The following is a 19,042-nucleotide window of genomic DNA, read 5'->3' on the forward strand; positions in this document are numbered from 1 at the left end:
CTCGGGTGCTGGGTTTGTAATCTGGCTATGACGGTGTAATTGATGTTACACGCCGACGTCGGGTTGGCAGAGGGAGGGATGTACACAACAACCACAATTGCATGCGAGATTTCCCTTGGCAAATAATATGGCCGGAGTCCAACAGCAAAAAGTTCAATATCCGGGGTACAGACCTGTTCCTTGATCGTAATATGCCAGGATTGCACCATCTGTTATTTACCAGAACCACCAGCCCCCCTCCTTTACGCTTACCGCTCTCAGTGCAATTCCGGTCAGCTCGAACGGTCTGGAAGCCCTCTATGGAGACACTTTGATCGGGTATGTCCTCATGCAGCCACGTCTCAGTGAAGCACATGACACTGCTCTCCCGAAATGTTCTCTTGACTCCTGACAAGCGCAGTCAGTTCGTCCATTTTATTCCCCAGCGATCTCACATTTCCCATGATAAGAGAGGGGAGACAAGGCTTCTAACTTCTGTTCTCCAAAAGCCTCTGTTGTCTCGACCCGGTCCTCTTCCCTCGCCTTTTTGATCCCCCTCTGCATCCTCTGTGTGTTTTCCTCCAGATTTCAGCAGGTATGTCCGCTGCTCTGTTCGCTAAATCAATTGGTCCCTGGAATACACAATGCGGCCATCCTGCTGCCACGCTAACGAGACGTGCCCAAATGTAACTAATTCCAGCGCTTAAAAAAAACAAGTAAAACTTTCCACCAGCATGTTAGAGAGGGTGCAGCTTCAACGTGTTACCATGAGAAAAAAAATACAGCAACTAACTAAGTTAAAAAGTTTAAAGGTAAGAAACTGCGGAGCAACTGTAACCGGCTGCATGCACGACCGGCGCATGCGCACAAACTCCAACCACCTTACCTACTACCAACCACCTTAAAACTGTGCTCTCTCGTGTTAGCCAGAAGTTGAGTAGAAGTACAAGTTTAAGGGAGAGAAATTTTGTGCTTTGCTGTGCACATCTGAGACTTCAGTCTCAGAATCAAATTAAATTATTATCGAAGTACGTATATGTCAGATTTCTCTTCATGTGGGCTTTCACAGTACAACAAAGAAATACAGTAGAATAAATGAAAAACTCAAAGACAAACAATCTATGTGCAACAAAAGGCAAAGTGTGCAAATATAAGAAAAACAAATAATAAGTAAGTAATAAATATTGAGAACATGAATTGTAGAGTCCTTGAAAGTGAGTCAGTAGGTTGTGGAATTAGTTCAGTGTTGAGGTGAGTGAAGTTGTCCACACTGGTTCAGGACAGTAATAACTATTCCTGAACCCAGTGCTGTGGGACCTAATGCTCCTGTACTTCCTTGCTGATGGCAACAGAGAGAAGAGAACGTGGTCAATTGTAATGTTCCTTGTAGATGTGCTCAATGGTGGGGAGAGCTTTGCCAGTGATGGAATTTCAAATCTGCACTTTCATTTGTCCATGAAGAATTGAATCTATGCTTTTCATTTAAAAAAGCTGTGCTTTTCGAATCCACATAAAAATGCCCATTTTTTAATTTTCTGAACAACAGATCCTGTGCGGGAAAGAGATCCCTCGGTGGGTCAATCGGTTGGCTCACTTCAGTTCGTGCATTCCATTCCTGCAGAGCTGCTTGCCGAAAGAATGGCTGACACCAGCTGCCCTCCAGACCAGCGTGAGCCACGAGCTGCAGGAGGAGCTCGAGGAGGCAGAAGAGGCAGTGGCTTCAACGGCTTCAGGATCTACATCTAAGTCAACGTTAGTGAGGCCAGGACACCATACCAAACTGTGATCCTGCACAGTGACTCAAGAACTGACTTCTTGTAGACTTGCAACTGACCTTTTATTTTTAAGAAAAGAAACTATTTGCAATTGTTAGGAACTGTGCTGCAGGTTGCTGAATGTTCTGGGGTTTTGTTTTACATTTTCTCAAGTGTTTTACCTAGAATCAACTGTTTTTGTTTTTGTAGCTTTTGTTCTGTGTGTGTGTGTGTGTGTGTGAGAGAGAGAGAGAACGCGCGTGCAAAGGACACACACCACTTTCTGAGGCTTGAAGAGGGGTCACTGCAAAGAACTTACATTGTAAGGTTCATATGACAGTATTTTGGATAATTGTTTACAATGTCCCATGTTGCTAAAACTGGGATCAACACTAATGCCCAGTAGTAGTGATTTTATCTTTTTAAGCAATCTTTGAAGTGGACTGGTACAGTAATGAAACTGTTCATTTGCTGGGGTATATTCAATGGCTTTTTTTGCATAATTTTCAATCCCACACACTCCATGATTAAAATAGAAAACAGTTGCTAGACTTTCCAAGTGTTCTTTATTTTAAAAATACTTCTATTTATAAAACAAAAATCTTTTTAAAAGCTTCCAAAACTGTACCAGTCTACAAAATGCAAAGTTAAAATGTTGCTGGACACAATCTAAAACATAGTGAGCAATAAGCTTTTCACCAGCATTTTCTGAACAAGGAACTTGTTTTTTTTCTTAAAATGAAATAATTAGTGTTCTTGGGGCAAAGAATACAAGACCTCTTCAACTGCATTGGACAGTAAGTCGAACTAACCAAAACTACCTGGCATACCATGAGGATGCCCCATTCAAGTGGTATTGTACATTGTCTTTTTAAACTTTAACATTAGCAGTTGCATCTGAAGAATTTTTTAAAATCTTGAAACTCTATAGTTAATTACATTCTAGGAGAAATTAGCACTTTAAGATGTATACTTAGACTATTGTGAATCATGCAATTTGAAACAATTTTTTTTAAAGAATGGAATCATTTTGACTCTTGGGATTTTGTGATGTAAGTTTTCCCTCCAGAAGTGATTTACTGTATTCTTAGGTGGTGTTTTGGTCTGTTCCAGCCAGCTCAGCATAAATAATGTAACCATCTCAAACTGGTCCAAACCCTTATTCCTTTATTTTAGTTTTGTCTCAGCAACCCTTAACAAGTTGTCCTTGCAGTTGATACTTTACACTGTTGTGTGCCTTAGAAATTTTCTACAGACTATCTTAAACTTGTACAAGGTTACTTAAAGAGGCATTGTGATCTGTGCTTGTACATAAATCCTCCTTGGGTACCATGCTAATCAGAACTTGTTAGTCAGCCCACAGATAAGTAACGAAAGCATAATAAGCTGGTTTTTATTCAAATACATTTGATATTATACATAAACAGTAATATTACCAAGTCTTTTACATCTTTTACTGTTAACATTGTGACACTAGTTGGAGCTGATATAATTTTGATTGAAGTTGATTCCTAAATCTAATTGTGCTTCAAATAGGAGCTCTTGACACCCTGCCAAGGATTATGTTGCTGTTTTAGTAGTATTCCTAACACTGCCTGACTCTTGCTGGCAACACAACTGCTGTCAGGATCATTTGCCATTGTTGTTTATGTAAGCATAAAGTTAATTCCAGTCCAGTGTTTGTTCTCCCTTTCTCTTGTTGCTTCTGTCTGAGAGGTGGCTCAAGGACAGATGAATTCAAATCTGCCCACCCTTCTGAGTTTTGTTGCTTGAAGTCGTAAGAAATAATTTGGCAGCATGCATTACTGAAGAATAATAAGCATTATGAGGCTGCTACTTGGTTCATTTCTGTAAGCAGATTTGTGGTTGCCCTATTCTCTGAAATTGTTCTCAAAAACTTGTACAATCCCACTGACTCTAAGGTGGAGCACTTCCTTACTGAGCAAGAGTTGTGGGTATTAATAGCAGTCATTATTCATTGTGTAAAGGTTGTGCAAGCCTGCACAGCATCATCTCTTAGTCAATCCAGAGCATACGCACTCAATTGCCAGGGTACATCTGTGAGGTGCCTTTTAATTATGATATAGGGTACTATTGATAATCCAGGTCAATTCATCCAAAATACCTCATCCAAAATGTGTTTTCCACTCCAGTAGCTGTAAGGTTTGATCCAGTTAAATATTCCATTAAAATATGTAGGTAGTAAGCCCTTTACTATTCCAAACCTTGCATACTTTAAAAGTAATTCTTGTACTTTATTTTTTGAATAAATGATGTGATGGCAACATTAAAGAATTGTTTATTGTAAAACTTGGTTGTTTTTTAAGTGTGTTTTAGTTTTAGGAATTCAGTTTCTCACACCCATAATCTACATCTAGTTATTTGTTCCATCACTTCTACTTTCATTAAGCAATATTAATACAAGCCATCTTCCAATCCTGTGGCATTACATTTATAAGCAAAATGGATTAGAGATAATAGAGTCTATGTAGCTTATTATTTTAGAATAAGGGATAGACTTCATCTGGGGCTCCATCATCAGCTGTGATGCAGTCGTGAACCCAAACATCAACAATTCCTCTGCTCCCACAGATGCTGCCCAACTCGTTGAGCCCCTCAAGCAGATTGTTTGTTGCTCCAGATTCCAGCATCTTCTGTCTCTTGTGTTTCCAGATCCATCAAACATCAACCAGTTCCATCAACCTCTATCTATCATTTCCAATATGTCACACGTTAACATATTATGAATATCTGAATTGTAAACATGCCAAGTATCCATTAGAGTCCTCTGCCATCACATACAGACTACGATTGTAGTCTCTAATTAGACTTTATCATTATTTTATTTATAAATAAAGCAATTTGTGATTTTCCTTGATATTACTTATTCATATTTTCTCTCCACATTTTAAAGATTCACTGTGAATCTAAAACAGTTGAGAAACAGGCCCTTCAACCTATCTAGTCAATGTCAAATTATTAGTCTGCCTAGTCCCATTAACTCGCAGCTGAACCGTATCCGAGCATTCCCCACCATTTAGTATTTATCCAAATTTCACTGATATTTTAAAATCGAACCTACATTCACCACTTCTGCTGTCAGCTCATTCCATGCTTTTCCTACCCTCTGAGTGAAGAAGTTCCCCTTAAATTTTGCTTTTCACCCTTAGCCTATTTGTCCTTCCAAATCTCTTGTAGTTCAACACGTTTCATGTTTTCTGCCTTCTCTTATCCTATATGTGTTTGATATCCAGATTTGAGTTTTCCCTTTAACTGGTTTTATACTTTCACTCCCATCTCCTCCTCAAAATGCCTCTGCTGCTTTGACACTAATTGATCACCTCGAGGTGCCCATTCCAATCCTGCATTTCATTTCTGTTTGGTATAACTTCACTACGATTTAAAAGTTTTAACTTGTTTTTGTCCTTTTTGAGAATATGCTGCATGATTACAACTTCCACATTATATATTGCAGATTTCCAGTGCCTCCATTTGACCAGGTTCATTCCCTGAAACCCTTTATATATCTGATTGACTTTTTATCATCCTTGTGCCTAAGTCCCTAATGTATCTGTCTCTACCACTTCCCCGGTACCTTCCTCTTACCACTCTCTGTTTAAACATAAAACTTACCTCTGACGTTCCTCTTCCCCTATACTTTTCTCCAAACACTTTAAAGTTATATCCCCTCATATTAGCCATTTCTGCCCTGGGAAAACGTCTCTGGCTGCCCACTCTTATCTATGCCTGTCATCCCCTTCTACACCTCAATCAAGTCACCTTTCATCCTCCTTCACTCCAAAGAGAAAAGCCCTAGCTCTCTTAACCTATCCACATAGTCCTCTAATCCAGGCAGCAGCATTGTAAATCTCTTCTGTATCATGTCTAAAGTTTTCATGTCCTTCCTGTTATGAAGTGAACACAATACCATTATTCTCTTTGTTTCGAATGGGGTTACTTCAAATGATTAATGCAATAGACACCAGGTTGCAGGAAAGAGTACATTACACAAGCACATGACAAACTGCAGTGTCCACTCATGAAGTAATTAATCAGTGGCGTTTCCTGAAAACGGCAGTGTTAACCAGAATATCAAGGGATACCTCTTCTTCGTATTGGGATTTAATTTTACATCATAGAATTGCCACAGCACAGGAGGCAGTATCTTGTCCCATCAAATCAATGACCTCTCCTTGCAGAGTAACACTATCTTCCACCTTTTTAAATTCTCAAATGAATCAGAATCAGGTTTAATATTACTAGCATGTTTCATGAAATATGTTGTTTTGCAGCAGCAATACATTGCATTACATAACAAAAAAATCTATAATTTTAAATTAATGCAAAAAGAAATTTTAAAAAACACCGAAAAATAGATAGTGTTCATTGTCCATTCACAAATCTGATGGCTGTGGGGAAGAAACTCATCCTAAAACATCAAGTGTTTGCTCCTATGCCACTCCCTTGATGGTGGCAATGAGAAGAGGGCATGTCCTGGGTGATGGGAGTCCTTAATGGTGGATGCCACCTTTCTGAGGCATCACCTTTTGAAGGTGTCCTCAATGCTGGGGAAGCTAGTGCGCAGTAAATTATCAACTTTGCAACTTTTTCTGTTCCTGTGCAGTGGCCCTCCGTATCAGATGGTGATGCAGCCAATTAGAATGCTTGTGCTATTTTCTTTTATTGGCACTGATTTTGTTTCCACTTCTTTGTACAGTGAGTTTAGATCATACATAACCTGAGTTCAAAAGTAAAGTTCTTTACATTCCCCTATGTGTCTTCATTGCATAGTTTTACATGTGCATCCCTGGTCCTTAATGCAGCTGCCAATGGGAACACGCACACAATGCTGGAAGAATTCAGCAGATCAGGCAGCATCAATGGAGAAGAATGAAGAGTAAAAGTTTTGGACCAAGGCTCTTCATCAGGACTGGAATGGAAGAGGGAAGAAGATGGGGGAGGGAAAGGAGTACAAGCTGGAAGGTGATGGGGAAGGGGGATGAAGTGTGAATCTGGGATGTGATGGGTGGAAGAGGTAAAGAGCTGAAGAAGAAGTGGAGTGTGGACCATGGGAGAAAAGAAAGGAGGAGGGGCACCAGAGGGAGATAATAGGTAGGTGAGGAGAAGAGAAGGGCGAAGAGAGGAGCCAGAATGGGGAATAGAAAAAGAGAAAGGGGAGGAGGGTGAAATTACCAGAAATTAGGGAAATTAATGTTGATGCTGTCAGGTTGGCGACTACCGGACAGAATATTATGCGATGTTGCTGTCCAACTTAAGAGTGGCCTCCTTATGGCAGTATGGCAACTATAGACTGACATGTGGGAATGGCAATGTGGAGTTAAAATGGTTAGTTAACAGGAAATCTTGCTTATTGCAGACAGTGCAAAGACGCTCAATAAATGTTGGGTCTCACCATTGTAGTGTTGGCCGCACTGGAACACCGGATACAGTAGATGACCCGACAGACTTACAGGTGAAGTTTTGCCTCAACTGGAGGACTCTTTAGGGCCCTAAATGGAGGTGAGGGAAGAGGTGAATAGGCAAATGTAGCACTTGTGCTGCTTGCAGGGATAAATGCCAATAGGGAGATTAGTGGGGAGGGGCAAATGGACAGGGGAATCATTGAGAACTTGACCCTTGCAGAAAGTGGAGAAGGTAAAGATGTACGTTATGATGAAAGGATCCCATTGAAGTTGCAAAGAATGATGTGCTCTATGCGGAAGCTCGTGAAGTGGTAGGTAAAGACAAGGTAAACAGGGCGGCAGAAAGATGGGAAGAAGGAAGATGTCTGGGAAATGGAGGAGATGCAAATGAAGGCAGCAGCAATGCTAGAGGAAGGAAAATATGTTCTTTGAAGAATGAGGGTATCTCAGATGTTCTGGATTGGAAAGCTTCATCCTGAGAACATGCAGTGAAGACAAAAGAACTGAGACAAGGGAATGACATTTTTACAAGTGACAGGGTGGGAAGAGGTATAGTCAAGATGGTTGTCAAAGTCACTATGTTCACAAAAGTTATCAATGGACAGACTGTCTCTAGAGATGGAGACAGATCAAGAAAGAGGAGAGAGCTCTCAAATGGATCAAGTGAATTTAAGGGTAGGGTGGACGTTGATAAGATTGATGAGCTCCGCATGGGTGCATGAAGCAGCACCAATGCAGCTGTCAATGCAGTACAAAAAGAGTCAGAGAACATGACAAGGGAAAGCTTGGAACATGAACTTTCCACGTTGTCGACAAAAAGGCAAGCATAACTGCGGTCTGTGTTAATAGAAACAATTTCCTTCCATTTACATCACCTAAACCAATCGTGCTCCTCCATCAAACCTCTCCACTTTCTTGAGCCACGGAGAATGCCTCCGGGTTAGCTGAAGTATTTAATGTATGTATAAGAAGACTGGACTGGTTAAATGTTAATCCTAGAGCAGTGTGCCTAGCAGTATAAGATTCTGCCCACTCTACCCGTATTTAGAACTCCAGTCCAAAAAACAACTGGTAATTGTAGCTCTCCTGACCCACAACAACATGATTGGCTCTTATCTGTCCCTCAGTAAGCCCTCATTGCGCAACAATTATTGCTTTATTGCAACAGTAGAATAAAACCCGACCTTGACATCATTGGACAGGAGTCTAAATAATTGTCAATCAGACTGGTCAAACAATACGCTAGCATAGGCCCACTTTCAGATCATACCTGATTGGCAATGTGTCTGAGTACATCCTGACCCACCAGAGAAGGTATTGCTGCAGTGAGTAACCTCAGAATCTCCATTGGCCCTAGACGAAGGAACCAATCCTCATAGAGGGATCAGAAGTGGAGAGAGTGAGCAGATTCAAGTTCCTAGGTGTCAAGATCTCTGAGAATCTAACCTGGTCCCAACATATCAATACAGTTATAAAGAAGGCAAGACTCCTACTTCATTAGGAGTTTGAAGTGTATTGGCATGTCAACAAATACACTCAAAAACGTCTGTAGATGTACAGTCGAGAGCATTCTGACACGCTGCATCACTATCTGGTATCGGGGGGGGGCAGGCAGCTACTGCAAAGGATGGAAAGAAGCTGCAGAGGGTTGTAAATTTAGTCAGCTCCATCTTGGGTACTTGCCTACAAAGAACCCAGAACGCCTTCAGGGAACGGTATCTCAGAAAGGCAGCTTCCATTATTAAGGACCTCCAGCACTGAGGGCATGCCCTTTTCTCACTGGTAGGAGATACAGAAGCCTGAAGGCGCACACTCAGCAATTCAGGAGCAGCTTCTTTCGTTCTGCCATTCGATTCCTAAATGGACATTGAACCTCACTTTTTTAATATATAGTATTTCTGTTTTTGCACAATTTTGAATCTATTCAATATATGTACACTGTAATTGATTTATTATTATTGTTATTTTATTTTGTGTTTTTGTTCTTCTATATTATGTATTGCATTGAACTGCTGCTGCTAAGTTAACAAATTTCACGACACATGCCGGTGATAATAAACCTGATACTGATTCTGACACCATCAGGTCAGTGGCATTAGATCGTATGCATCAGGAAAACTCAGGTTTGTGGCAAGTAACAAATGAAGGATAAAACTTAACACCTTATCCTCTCCAATCCATTTGTAGCAGATGCACCTAACCATCAGCATTAGTAAGAGATGACCCCTGCACAATCTTTGTCGAGACTGTCATATCTCTACAGCACTATGTGTTTAATGGCACTGCAACTAGTTAAATAAGAATAGATTTGGCAAGTCAAAGGTACAATGCATGGGTGAAGGGTCATTTCCTTTCGGGTAGAGAAGGCTGGAGATATACAAAATGATGAGGATGGAGATAGGGTAAATAATAGGAAACTCAAGAAGTGATGGTCAATAAATGGTGGCCATCTAATGACTACTACATCACAAAAATATGTATATGAGAATAAAATCAACTTTGACTGACTTTGTAAAGGGAAAACTCTGTCTAGGCCCTAATCCTACCCTAAATCCTTGAATGCCCATTTCCTCCATAGATTTTGCATGACCTGCTGAGTTCCTCCAACACCTGATTTTTTTTAGCTGTGGAATTTAAGTTCAGTTAATAACTGGAGTTTAAAAAGGAGAAGAACTACCACTCCTGGTAATTAAGATACCAGATTGCCACAAATGGGGAGGTTATTTACTTAATTGTTTATGGAGCTACAGTGTGGACTAAGCCTTTTAAGTCATGCCACTCAGCAACCCCTGCCTAATCACGGGACAATTTACAATGACCAATTAACCTACTAATGAGACATCTTTGGACTGTTCACAGAGTCCTTGCAGATGACATCGGAATTTAACTCTGACCTTGGAAGCCCTAAGCTGTAACTGCTATGCTACTGTGACGCCCAATTTGTAACCATAACACATAGGAGTAGAATCAGGCCATTTGGCCCATCAAGTCTGCTCCACCATTCCATCATGGCTGATCCAATTTTCCTCTCAGCCCCGATCTCCCGCTTTCTCCCCGTATACCGTCAAGCCCTGACCAATCAAAAATATGTTGACCAGAAGAAACTAATCAAGGACAGGGGAAGCAGACAAGCCAGTTGTCTTCGTTTCCCCCCATTTTGTGGACTCTGAACTGATTATTGCTCTTGGATAATCTAATCAGAGCAATTGACTGTAGACACAAGAAGCTTCAGGTAATAGAAACATAGAAACATAGAAAATAGGTGCAGGAGTAGGCCATTCGGCCCTTCGAGCCTGCACCGCCATTTATTATGATCATGGCTGATCATCCAACTCAGAACCCAGCCTTCCCTCCATACCCCCTGACCCCTGTAGCCACAAGGGCCATATCTAACTCCCTCTTAAACATAGCCAATGAACTGGCCTCAACAGTTTGCTGTGGCAGAGAATTCCACAGATTCACCACTCTCTGTGTGAAGAAGTTTTTCCTAATCTCGGTCCTAAAAGGCTTCCCCTCTATCCTCAAACTGTGACCCCTCGTTCTGGACCTCCCCAACATCGGGAACAATCTTCCTGCATCTAGCCTGTCCAATCCCTTTAGGATCTTATACGTTTCAATCAGATCCCCCCTCAATCTTCTAAATTCCAACGAGTACAAGCCCAGTTCATCCAGTCTTTCTTCATATGAAAGACCTGCCATCCCAGGAATCAATCTGGTGAACCTTCTTTGTACTCCCTCTATGGCAAAGATGTCTTTCCTCAGATTAGGAGACCAAAACTGCACACAATACTCCAGGTGTGGTCTCACCAAGGCCTTGTACAACTGCAGCAGTACCTCCCTGCTCCTGTACTCGAATCCTCTCGCTATAAATGCCAGCATACCGTTCGCCTTTTTCACCGCCTGCTGTACCTGCATGCCCACTTTCAATGACTGGTGTATAATGACACCCAGGTCTCGTTGCACCTCCCCTTTTCCTAATCGGCCACCATTCAGATAATAATCTGTTTTCGTATTTTTGCCACCAAAGTGGATAACTTCACATTTATCCACATTAAATTGCATCTGCCATGAGTTTGCCCACTCACCCAACCTATCCAAGTCACCCTGCATCCTCTTAGCATCCTCCTCACTGCTAACACTGTCACCCAGCTTCGTGTCATCCGCAAACTTGGAGATGCTGCATTTAATTCCCTCATCCAAGTCATTAATATATATTGTAAACAACTGGGGTCCCAGCACTGAGCCTTGCGGTACCCCACTAGTCACCGCCTGCCATTCTGAAAAGGTCCCGTTTATTCCCACTCTTTGCTTCCTGTCTGCTAACCACCCACACCAATACCTTACCCCCAATACCGTGTGCTTTAAGTTTGCACACTAATCTCCTGTGTGGGACCTTGTCAAAAGCCTTTTGAAATTCCAAATATACCACATCCACTGGTTCTCCCCTATCCACTCTACTAGTTACATCCTCAAAAAATTCTATGAGATTCGTCAGACATGATTTTCCTTTCACAAATCCATGCTGACTTTGTCCGATCATTTCACCGCTTTCCAAATGTGCTGTTATCACATCCTTGATAACTGACTCCAGCAGTTTCCCCACCACCGACGTTAGGCTAACCGGCCTATAATTCCCCGGTTTCTCTCTCCCTCCTTTTTTAAAAAGTGGGGTTACATTAGCCACCCTCCAATCCTCAGGAACTAGTCCAGAATCTAACGAGTTTTGAAAAATTATCACTAATGCATCCACTATTTCTTGGGCTACTTCCTTAAGCACTCTGGGATGCAGACCATCTGGCCCTGGGGATTTATCTGCCTTCAATCCCTTCAATTTACCTAACACCACTTCCCTACTAACATGTATTTCACTCAGTTCCTCCATCTCACTGGACCCTCTGTCCCTTACTATTTCTGGAAGATTATTTATGTCCTCCTTAGTGAAGACAGAACCAAAGTAATTATTCAATTGGTCTGCCATGTCCTTGCTCCCCATAATCAATTCACCTGTTTCTGTCTGCAGGGGACCTACATTTGTCTTTATCAGTCTTTTCCTTTTTACATATCTATAAAAGCTTTTACAGTACGTTTTTATGTTCTCTGCCAGTTTTCTCTCATAATCTTTTTTCCCCTTCCTAATTAAGCCCTTTGTCCTCCTCTGCTGAACTCTGAATTTCTCCCAGTCCTCAGGTGAGCCACTTTCTCTGGCTAATTTGTATGCTACTTCTTTGGAATTGATACTATCCCTAATTTCTCTTGTCAGCCACGGGTGTACTACCTTCCTTGATTTATTCTTTTGCCAAACTGGGATGAACAATTGTTGTAGTTCATCCATGCAACCTTTAAATGCTTGCCATTGCATATCCACCGTCAATCCTTTAAGTGTCATTTGCCAGTCTATCTTAGCTAATTCACGTCTCATACCTTCAAAGTTACCCCTCTTTAAGTTCAGAACCTTTGTTTCTGAATTAACTATGTCACTCTCCATGTTAATGAAGAATTCCACCATATTATGGTCACTCTTACCCAAGGGGCCTCTCACGACAAGATCGCTAATTAACCCTTCCTCATTGCTCAAAACCCAGTCCAGAATAGCCTGCTCTCTAGTCGGTTCCTCGACATGTTTGTTCAAAAAACCATCCCGCATACATTCCAAGAAATCCTCTTCCTCAGCACCTTTACCAATTTGGTTCACCCAGTCTACATGTAGATTGAAGTCACCCATTATAACTGCTGTTCCTTTATTGCACACATTTCTAATTTCCTGTTTAATACCATCTCCGACCTCACTACTACTGTTAGGTGACCTGTACACAACTCCCACCAGCGTCTTCTGCCCCTTAGTGTTACGCAGCTCTACCCATATCGATTCCACATCTTCCCGGCTTATGTCCTTCCTTTCTATTGCGTTAATCTCTTTTTTAACCAGCAACGCCACCCCACCTCCCCTTCCTTCATGTCTATCCCTCCTGAATATTGAATATCCCTCAACGTTGAGCTCCCATCCCTGGTCACCCTGGGATGACCTGCTAAACCTTAGACTATTCTCAGACAAGTAGCTATTTGTTATGTTAAATGCCAGACCTACCAAAGAAGCAATCTGTAATCTCATTAGACTCTGTCTGGGTTGCCTCAGTTAACTGATTTGGACCAGTCATAGTGTAAAGACACAAATACACAAGGCTGGGGTGGGCAGAGCCATGGCACAATGTTGGCTGTAGCCCTGTACAATGACCAGTGAGAAGGTGACCTTGAGCCAATGGGTTGGAGATCCAATGGTTCAATTGATGAGGAACACTATAAGAGTCAAGGGCTCTAAATACACAAGGACAATAGCTCTCCAGCAGTCAGAGACCAACCATCGTGGAGAAGGAGTACCCCATGGACACATGGAGATCCAGACCATGAGGAATGCCTGGTCAGCATAGACTCCTTTCCCGGGTAATACCTTTCCTCTTCATTGACTGTCATTCAGTACTTCTAAGTGAAATTGAAATGTATACGTCTATTAATGTCAAAGTATTGTATGCAGTGTGAAAGGAACTTCTTTAATCTTAAAGAGAAAAGGCATAAAACAGGCGGAAAACAACTCAGAATCATATGGGAAATTAAGTTAAGAGGTTTCCATCAGGTTTGCAGTCAGTACTTTTGAGTAAAATTGAAATATATACTTCTTTCAATGTCAAAGCATTGTATGTACTGAAAAAACAACTTTTGTGTCTTGAAGAGAACAGGCATAAAACAGGTCGCAAACAACTCAAAATCATATAGAACCATAGAACCATAGAAACTACAGCACAGAAACAGGCCCTTTCGCCCTTCTTGGCTGTGCCGAACCATTTTCTGCCTAGTCCCACTGACCTGCACACGGACCATATCCCTCCATACACCTCCCATCCATGTATCTGTCCAATTTATTCTTAAATGTTAAAAAAAGAACCCACATTTACCACCTCGTCTGGCAGCTCATTCCATACTCTCACCACTCTCTGTGTGAAGAAGCCCCCACTAATGTTCCCTTTAAACTTTTCCCCCCTCACCCTTAACCCATGTCCTCTGGTTTTTTTCTCCCCTTGCCTCAGTGGAAAAAGCCTGCTTGCATTCATTCTATCTATACCCATCATAATTTTATATACCTCTATCAAATCTCCCCTCATTCTTCTACGCTCCAGAGAATAAAGTCCTAACCTATTCAACCTTTCTCTGTAACTGAGTTTCTCAAGTCCCGGCAACATCCTTGTAAACCTTCTCTGCACTCTTTCAACCTTATTTATATCCTTCCTGTAATTTGGTGACCAAAACTGAACACAATACTCCAGATTCAGCCTCACCCATGCCTTATACAACCTCATCATAACATTCCAGCTCTTATACTCAATACTTCGATTAATAAAGGCCAATGTACCAAAAGCTCTCTTTACGACCCTATCTGGCTGTGACGACACCTTTAGGGAATTTTGTATCTGTATTCCCAGATCCCTCTGTTCCACCGCACTCCTCAGTGCTTTACCATTAACCCTGTATGTTCTACCTTGGTTTGTCCTTCCAACGTGCAAAACCTCACACTTGTCAGTATTAAACTCCATCTGCCATTTTTCAGCCCATTTTTCCAGCTGGTCCAAGTCCCTCTGCAGGCTCTGAAAACCTCCCTCACTGTCTACTACACTTCCAATCTTTGTATCATCAGCAAACTTGCTGATCCAATTTACCACATTATCATCCAGATCATTGATATAGATGACAAATAACAATGGACCTAGCACTGATCCCTGTGGCACACCACTAGTCACAGGCCTCCACTCAGAGAAGCAATTCTCTACCACCACTCTCTGGCTTCTTCCATCGAGCCAATGTCTAATCCAATTTACCACCTCTCCATGTATACCTAGCGACTGAATTTTCCTAACTAACCTCCCATGCGGGACCTTGTCAAAGGCCTTACTAAAGTCCATGTAGACAATATCCACTGCCTTCCCTTCATCCACTTTCCTGGTAACCTCCTCGAAAAACTCCAACAGATTGGTCAAACATGACCTACCACGCACAAAGCCATGTTGACTCTCCCTAATAAGCCCCTGTCTATCCAAATGCTTGTAGATTCTGTCTCTTAGTACTCCCTCCAATAACTTACCTACTACTGACATTAAACTCACCGGCCTATAATATCCCGGATTACTTTTCAATCCTTTTTTAAACAACGGAACAACATGAGCCACTCTCCAATCCTCCGGCACTTCACCCATAGACAGCGACATTTTAAATATTTCTGCCAGGGCCCCCGCAATTTCAACACTAGTCTCCTTCAAGGTCCGAGGGAACACTCGGTCAGGTCCCGGGGATTTATCCACTTTAATTTTCCTCAAGACAGCAAGCACCTCCTCCTTTTCAATCTGTACAGTTTCCATGGTCTCACTACTTGATTCCCTCAATTCCATAGATTTCATGCCAGCTTCCTTAGTAAATACAGACGCAAAAAACCTATTTAAGATCTCCCCCATTTCCTTTGGTTCCGCACACCACTCTGATCTTCAAGAGGACCAATTTTATCCCTTACAATCCTTTTGCTCTTAATATACTTGTAAAAGCTCTTTGGATTATCCTTCACTTTGACTGCCAAGGCAACCTCATGTCTTCTTTTTGCCCTCCTGATTTCTTTCTTAAGTGTTTTCTTGCACTTCTTATACTCCTCAAGCACCTGATTTACCCCGTTTCCTATACATTTCATACAACTCCCTCTTCTTCTTTATCAGAGTTGCAATATCCCTTGAGAACCAAGGTTATGGGAAGTTAAGGGATTTCCATTAAGTTTCCGTTCATTACTTTTGAGTAAAATTGAAATGTATACTTCTTTTAATGTCAAAGCATTGCATGGACTGTGAAACAAACTTTTTTATCTTAAAGAGAACAGGCATAAAACAGGTTGCAAACAACTCAGAATCATATGCGAAGTTAAGTGACGAGTTTTCCACTAAGTTTGCAGTCAGTACATTTGTGCAAAATTGAAATGTCATTGAATTCTTTTAATGTCAAAGCATTGTATGGACTGTGAAAGCAACTTTTTTTTATCTTAAAGAGCAAAGGCATAATATAGGTTGCAAACAACTCAGAATCATAGAGAAATTAGGTTAAGAGGTTTCCATTAAGTTTCCATTCATTACTTTTGAGTAAAATTGAACCGTACACTTCTTTTAATGTCAAAGAATTAAATGGACTGTGACACCAACATATTTATCTTAAACAGCAGAGGCATAAAACACCTTTCAAACAAGTCAGAGTCATCTGGGATGTTTCCATCAGGTTTCCAGTCTGTATGTTTGATTAAAATTGATATGTATACTTATTTTATTGTCAAAGCATTGTATGCATGAGAAAACAATTTTTTTTTATCTTAAAGAGAAGAGGGATGGAAGAGGTTTCAAACAACTGAGAATCATATGGGAAGTAAAGTTAACAGGTTTCCATTAAGTTTGCACTAAAGAATATTGCGTAAAATTGAAATGTATACTTCTTTTAATGTCAAAGCATTGTATGCACTGAGAAAACAAGTTTTTTATCTGAATGAGCACAGGCATTTTGGACATTTGGAAGTGAGTACCTGCAAGGTCATGCTGTTGTTCAGAAAAATTGTTGTAGTTTTGGAGTGGGAGTTGCCATGGATACAAGTCGAAGTACAGGTCATAATGAGATGGGTAGTTTATTTGGTCTCTTTCATATTTTCATCAGCCTGATGATGGTACTGAGTTTAATAAACAATGGAGGCATGTTGACAGCTCTACAAGATAAGAGGGTTTCAGCAATTCAGCTAATGAGCAAAGTTGCTACTGAGACCTGTGATAGGAAAACCAGAGGTTTAAATTATGATATGTCACAGACTTTTCTACCTTCCAGATTTCAGCAGGACTCAGAGGGTAGTACAATTGATAAGGGTGAGGTGTATAAGAAAGGTTTGTCTTTGTTGAGAAAGGAATGTATCAAGGAACAGAAGCGAGATTCTGGAACAGTGGCTTAAAGGGAGATGGCACTCACAGGAGAGGAGGTTCAGAGAGAGACAGCGGGACGTTACCTTAAAGATGGGGTGTTGATGAGGAAGTGGAGACCAGCCACAGTGCCTGCAAGTCACGTGGTGGTTTTGAAAGGTTACAAGGCTGAAATTTTAAACATGGCTTACAGTATGCCTTTAGGTGGACATCATTGTGTGAGAAATGAGGAAAATGGGAACGAAAGGATTCCCCGCCTTTTACTTGTTGGTGGAGATTCGATTCAGAAGGCAGTGAAAGGTAATTTGTTGGAACCTGTGTTCAGTTACAGGCCAAAAGGACCTTTGACCCTACTCAGAGAACTTTGGAAGGGATTTAGTAAGCTTTGTGACTTTGCTAAGGAAAGTTTACAAAATGGTCAAGTCAAAATAAGACACTTGTTTACTGAAATCGCAGCTGGGAGAATTGTCGTAGAACAAAATGGAATCGTGAAATCTGATAATGGAATGGAAAAACATGTTTTCTCACTGAATCTAGACTCACCAAGATGTCAGAATTCCATTGTTTTGAAAAATATTACTGATAAGGTCCACCAGTTGGACCCAAAGCCGAAAAAACAAGTAAAAGGACTAATTGGTGTTTTGAAATGGGGCGCAGGTGCAGTGAATGACATCATTATGAAGTTAGCCCAGCCTATGAAATGGTATCTTCACAGAGTGAACTTTGAGAAAAGTAAAAGGGTTGAACAAGGAATTAGAAACAAGAAAGAACAAAGAAAGAGAATGGATGATCGTATTGGTAGAGTGGGGAAGGCTTATTAAGATTAACGTGTTAAAAGGATACCAGGGAGTTCTTTTAACAGAGAGAGTTAAAGAGATATCAACATTTGTGACACCATCTAGACTGTATGAATACAATGTTTTACACTTCGGGATGAAAAATCCTTTAGAAACATTTCAAACAATAATCAATTCGGTGATTGGAGGGTTAGAAAGCACACTAAATCAATGATTTAGTGGTCTGGAAGGACACGTGGGAAGAGCATATTGCAGTTGTAGAAAAATGGTTTGACAGACTTTCCAAGGCCAATTTTACGGTGAACCTTGCTAAAAGTGAATTTGGCCATGCCACAGTCACATCTCTGGGTTATGTGGTGGGCCAAGGCCAGCTGGCTCCTGTACAGGCCAAGGCTCAGGCGGGTGCTGAAGTTCCTGTTCTGACCGACAAGAAAGCTTTGAGAAGGTTTTTAGGGATGGTTGGGTATTATAGAAAATTCTGTAAGAACTTTGCTGACATCGCCCTCCCTCTAACAAAACTCCTGGGGAAGAGTGAAAGATTTGAATGGAGTGACCTTTGCCAGGAGGCATTTGAACGTCTAGAAACCATCCTGTGCTCAAAGCACCTGATTTTTCAAAGCCATTTTCTATAACCACCGGTGTTAGTGATGAAGCTGCTGGGGCAGTACTGTTACAGAAGGGAGTGGATGACATTGAATATCCAGTAGCTTATTTCTCAAAGAACTTTAATGTACACCAGAAAAATTATTCAACTGTTGAAAAGGAATTGCTAGCACTTATTCTGGCTTTAGAACATTTTGAGGCCTATGATCAGAGACCTCAAAACCTTTCTGTTGCTCAGAGACCACTTGTGGTTTACATGGGTTATAATCCAGTGGTGTTTTTAAATAAAATGAAGGATAAAAATAGGAGGTTGTTAAATTGGAGTCTAGTATTGCAGGAAGGTGACTTAATAATCAAACATGTGAAAGGTACTGACAATGTTATAGCTGATTGCTTATCCCAATGTTAAGTTGGAAACTGTAACCATTTTTGCTTTGTCATCTGATGTTTTTTCCCTGTATTGTTTAAAACCCTGTGATGGACATTTTTTAAAAAATCGTCTGCAAAAATGT

The 19,042-nt window shown here is 41.0% G+C and overlaps 1 protein-coding gene across 3 annotated transcripts in view; it reads left to right on the forward strand.

The window, feature by feature from the left end:
• LOC134350860 (deubiquitinase DESI2) overlaps positions 1-19,042 on the forward strand; it is a 170,354-nt gene that overhangs the window by 150,349 nt on the left and 963 nt on the right. The window contains exon 5 of one of the 3 annotated variants that reach the window (XM_063056633.1): positions 1,526-4,216. The exons of 1 other annotated variant lie outside the window; for it this stretch is intronic. In XM_063056633.1, the coding sequence (XP_062912703.1) occupies positions 1,526-1,765 (240 nt within the window). In that variant the 3' untranslated portion in view covers positions 1,766-4,216. Of the gene's footprint in view, positions 1-1,525; positions 4,222-19,042 lie in introns of those variants that run through there. One more of the 3 variants, XM_063056632.1, reaches the window with a different exon arrangement.

Source organism: Mobula hypostoma, chromosome 8, assembly GCF_963921235.1.
Source record: "Mobula hypostoma chromosome 8, sMobHyp1.1, whole genome shotgun sequence".
Classification (NCBI taxonomy): Eukaryota; Metazoa; Chordata; class Chondrichthyes; order Myliobatiformes; family Myliobatidae; genus Mobula; species Mobula hypostoma.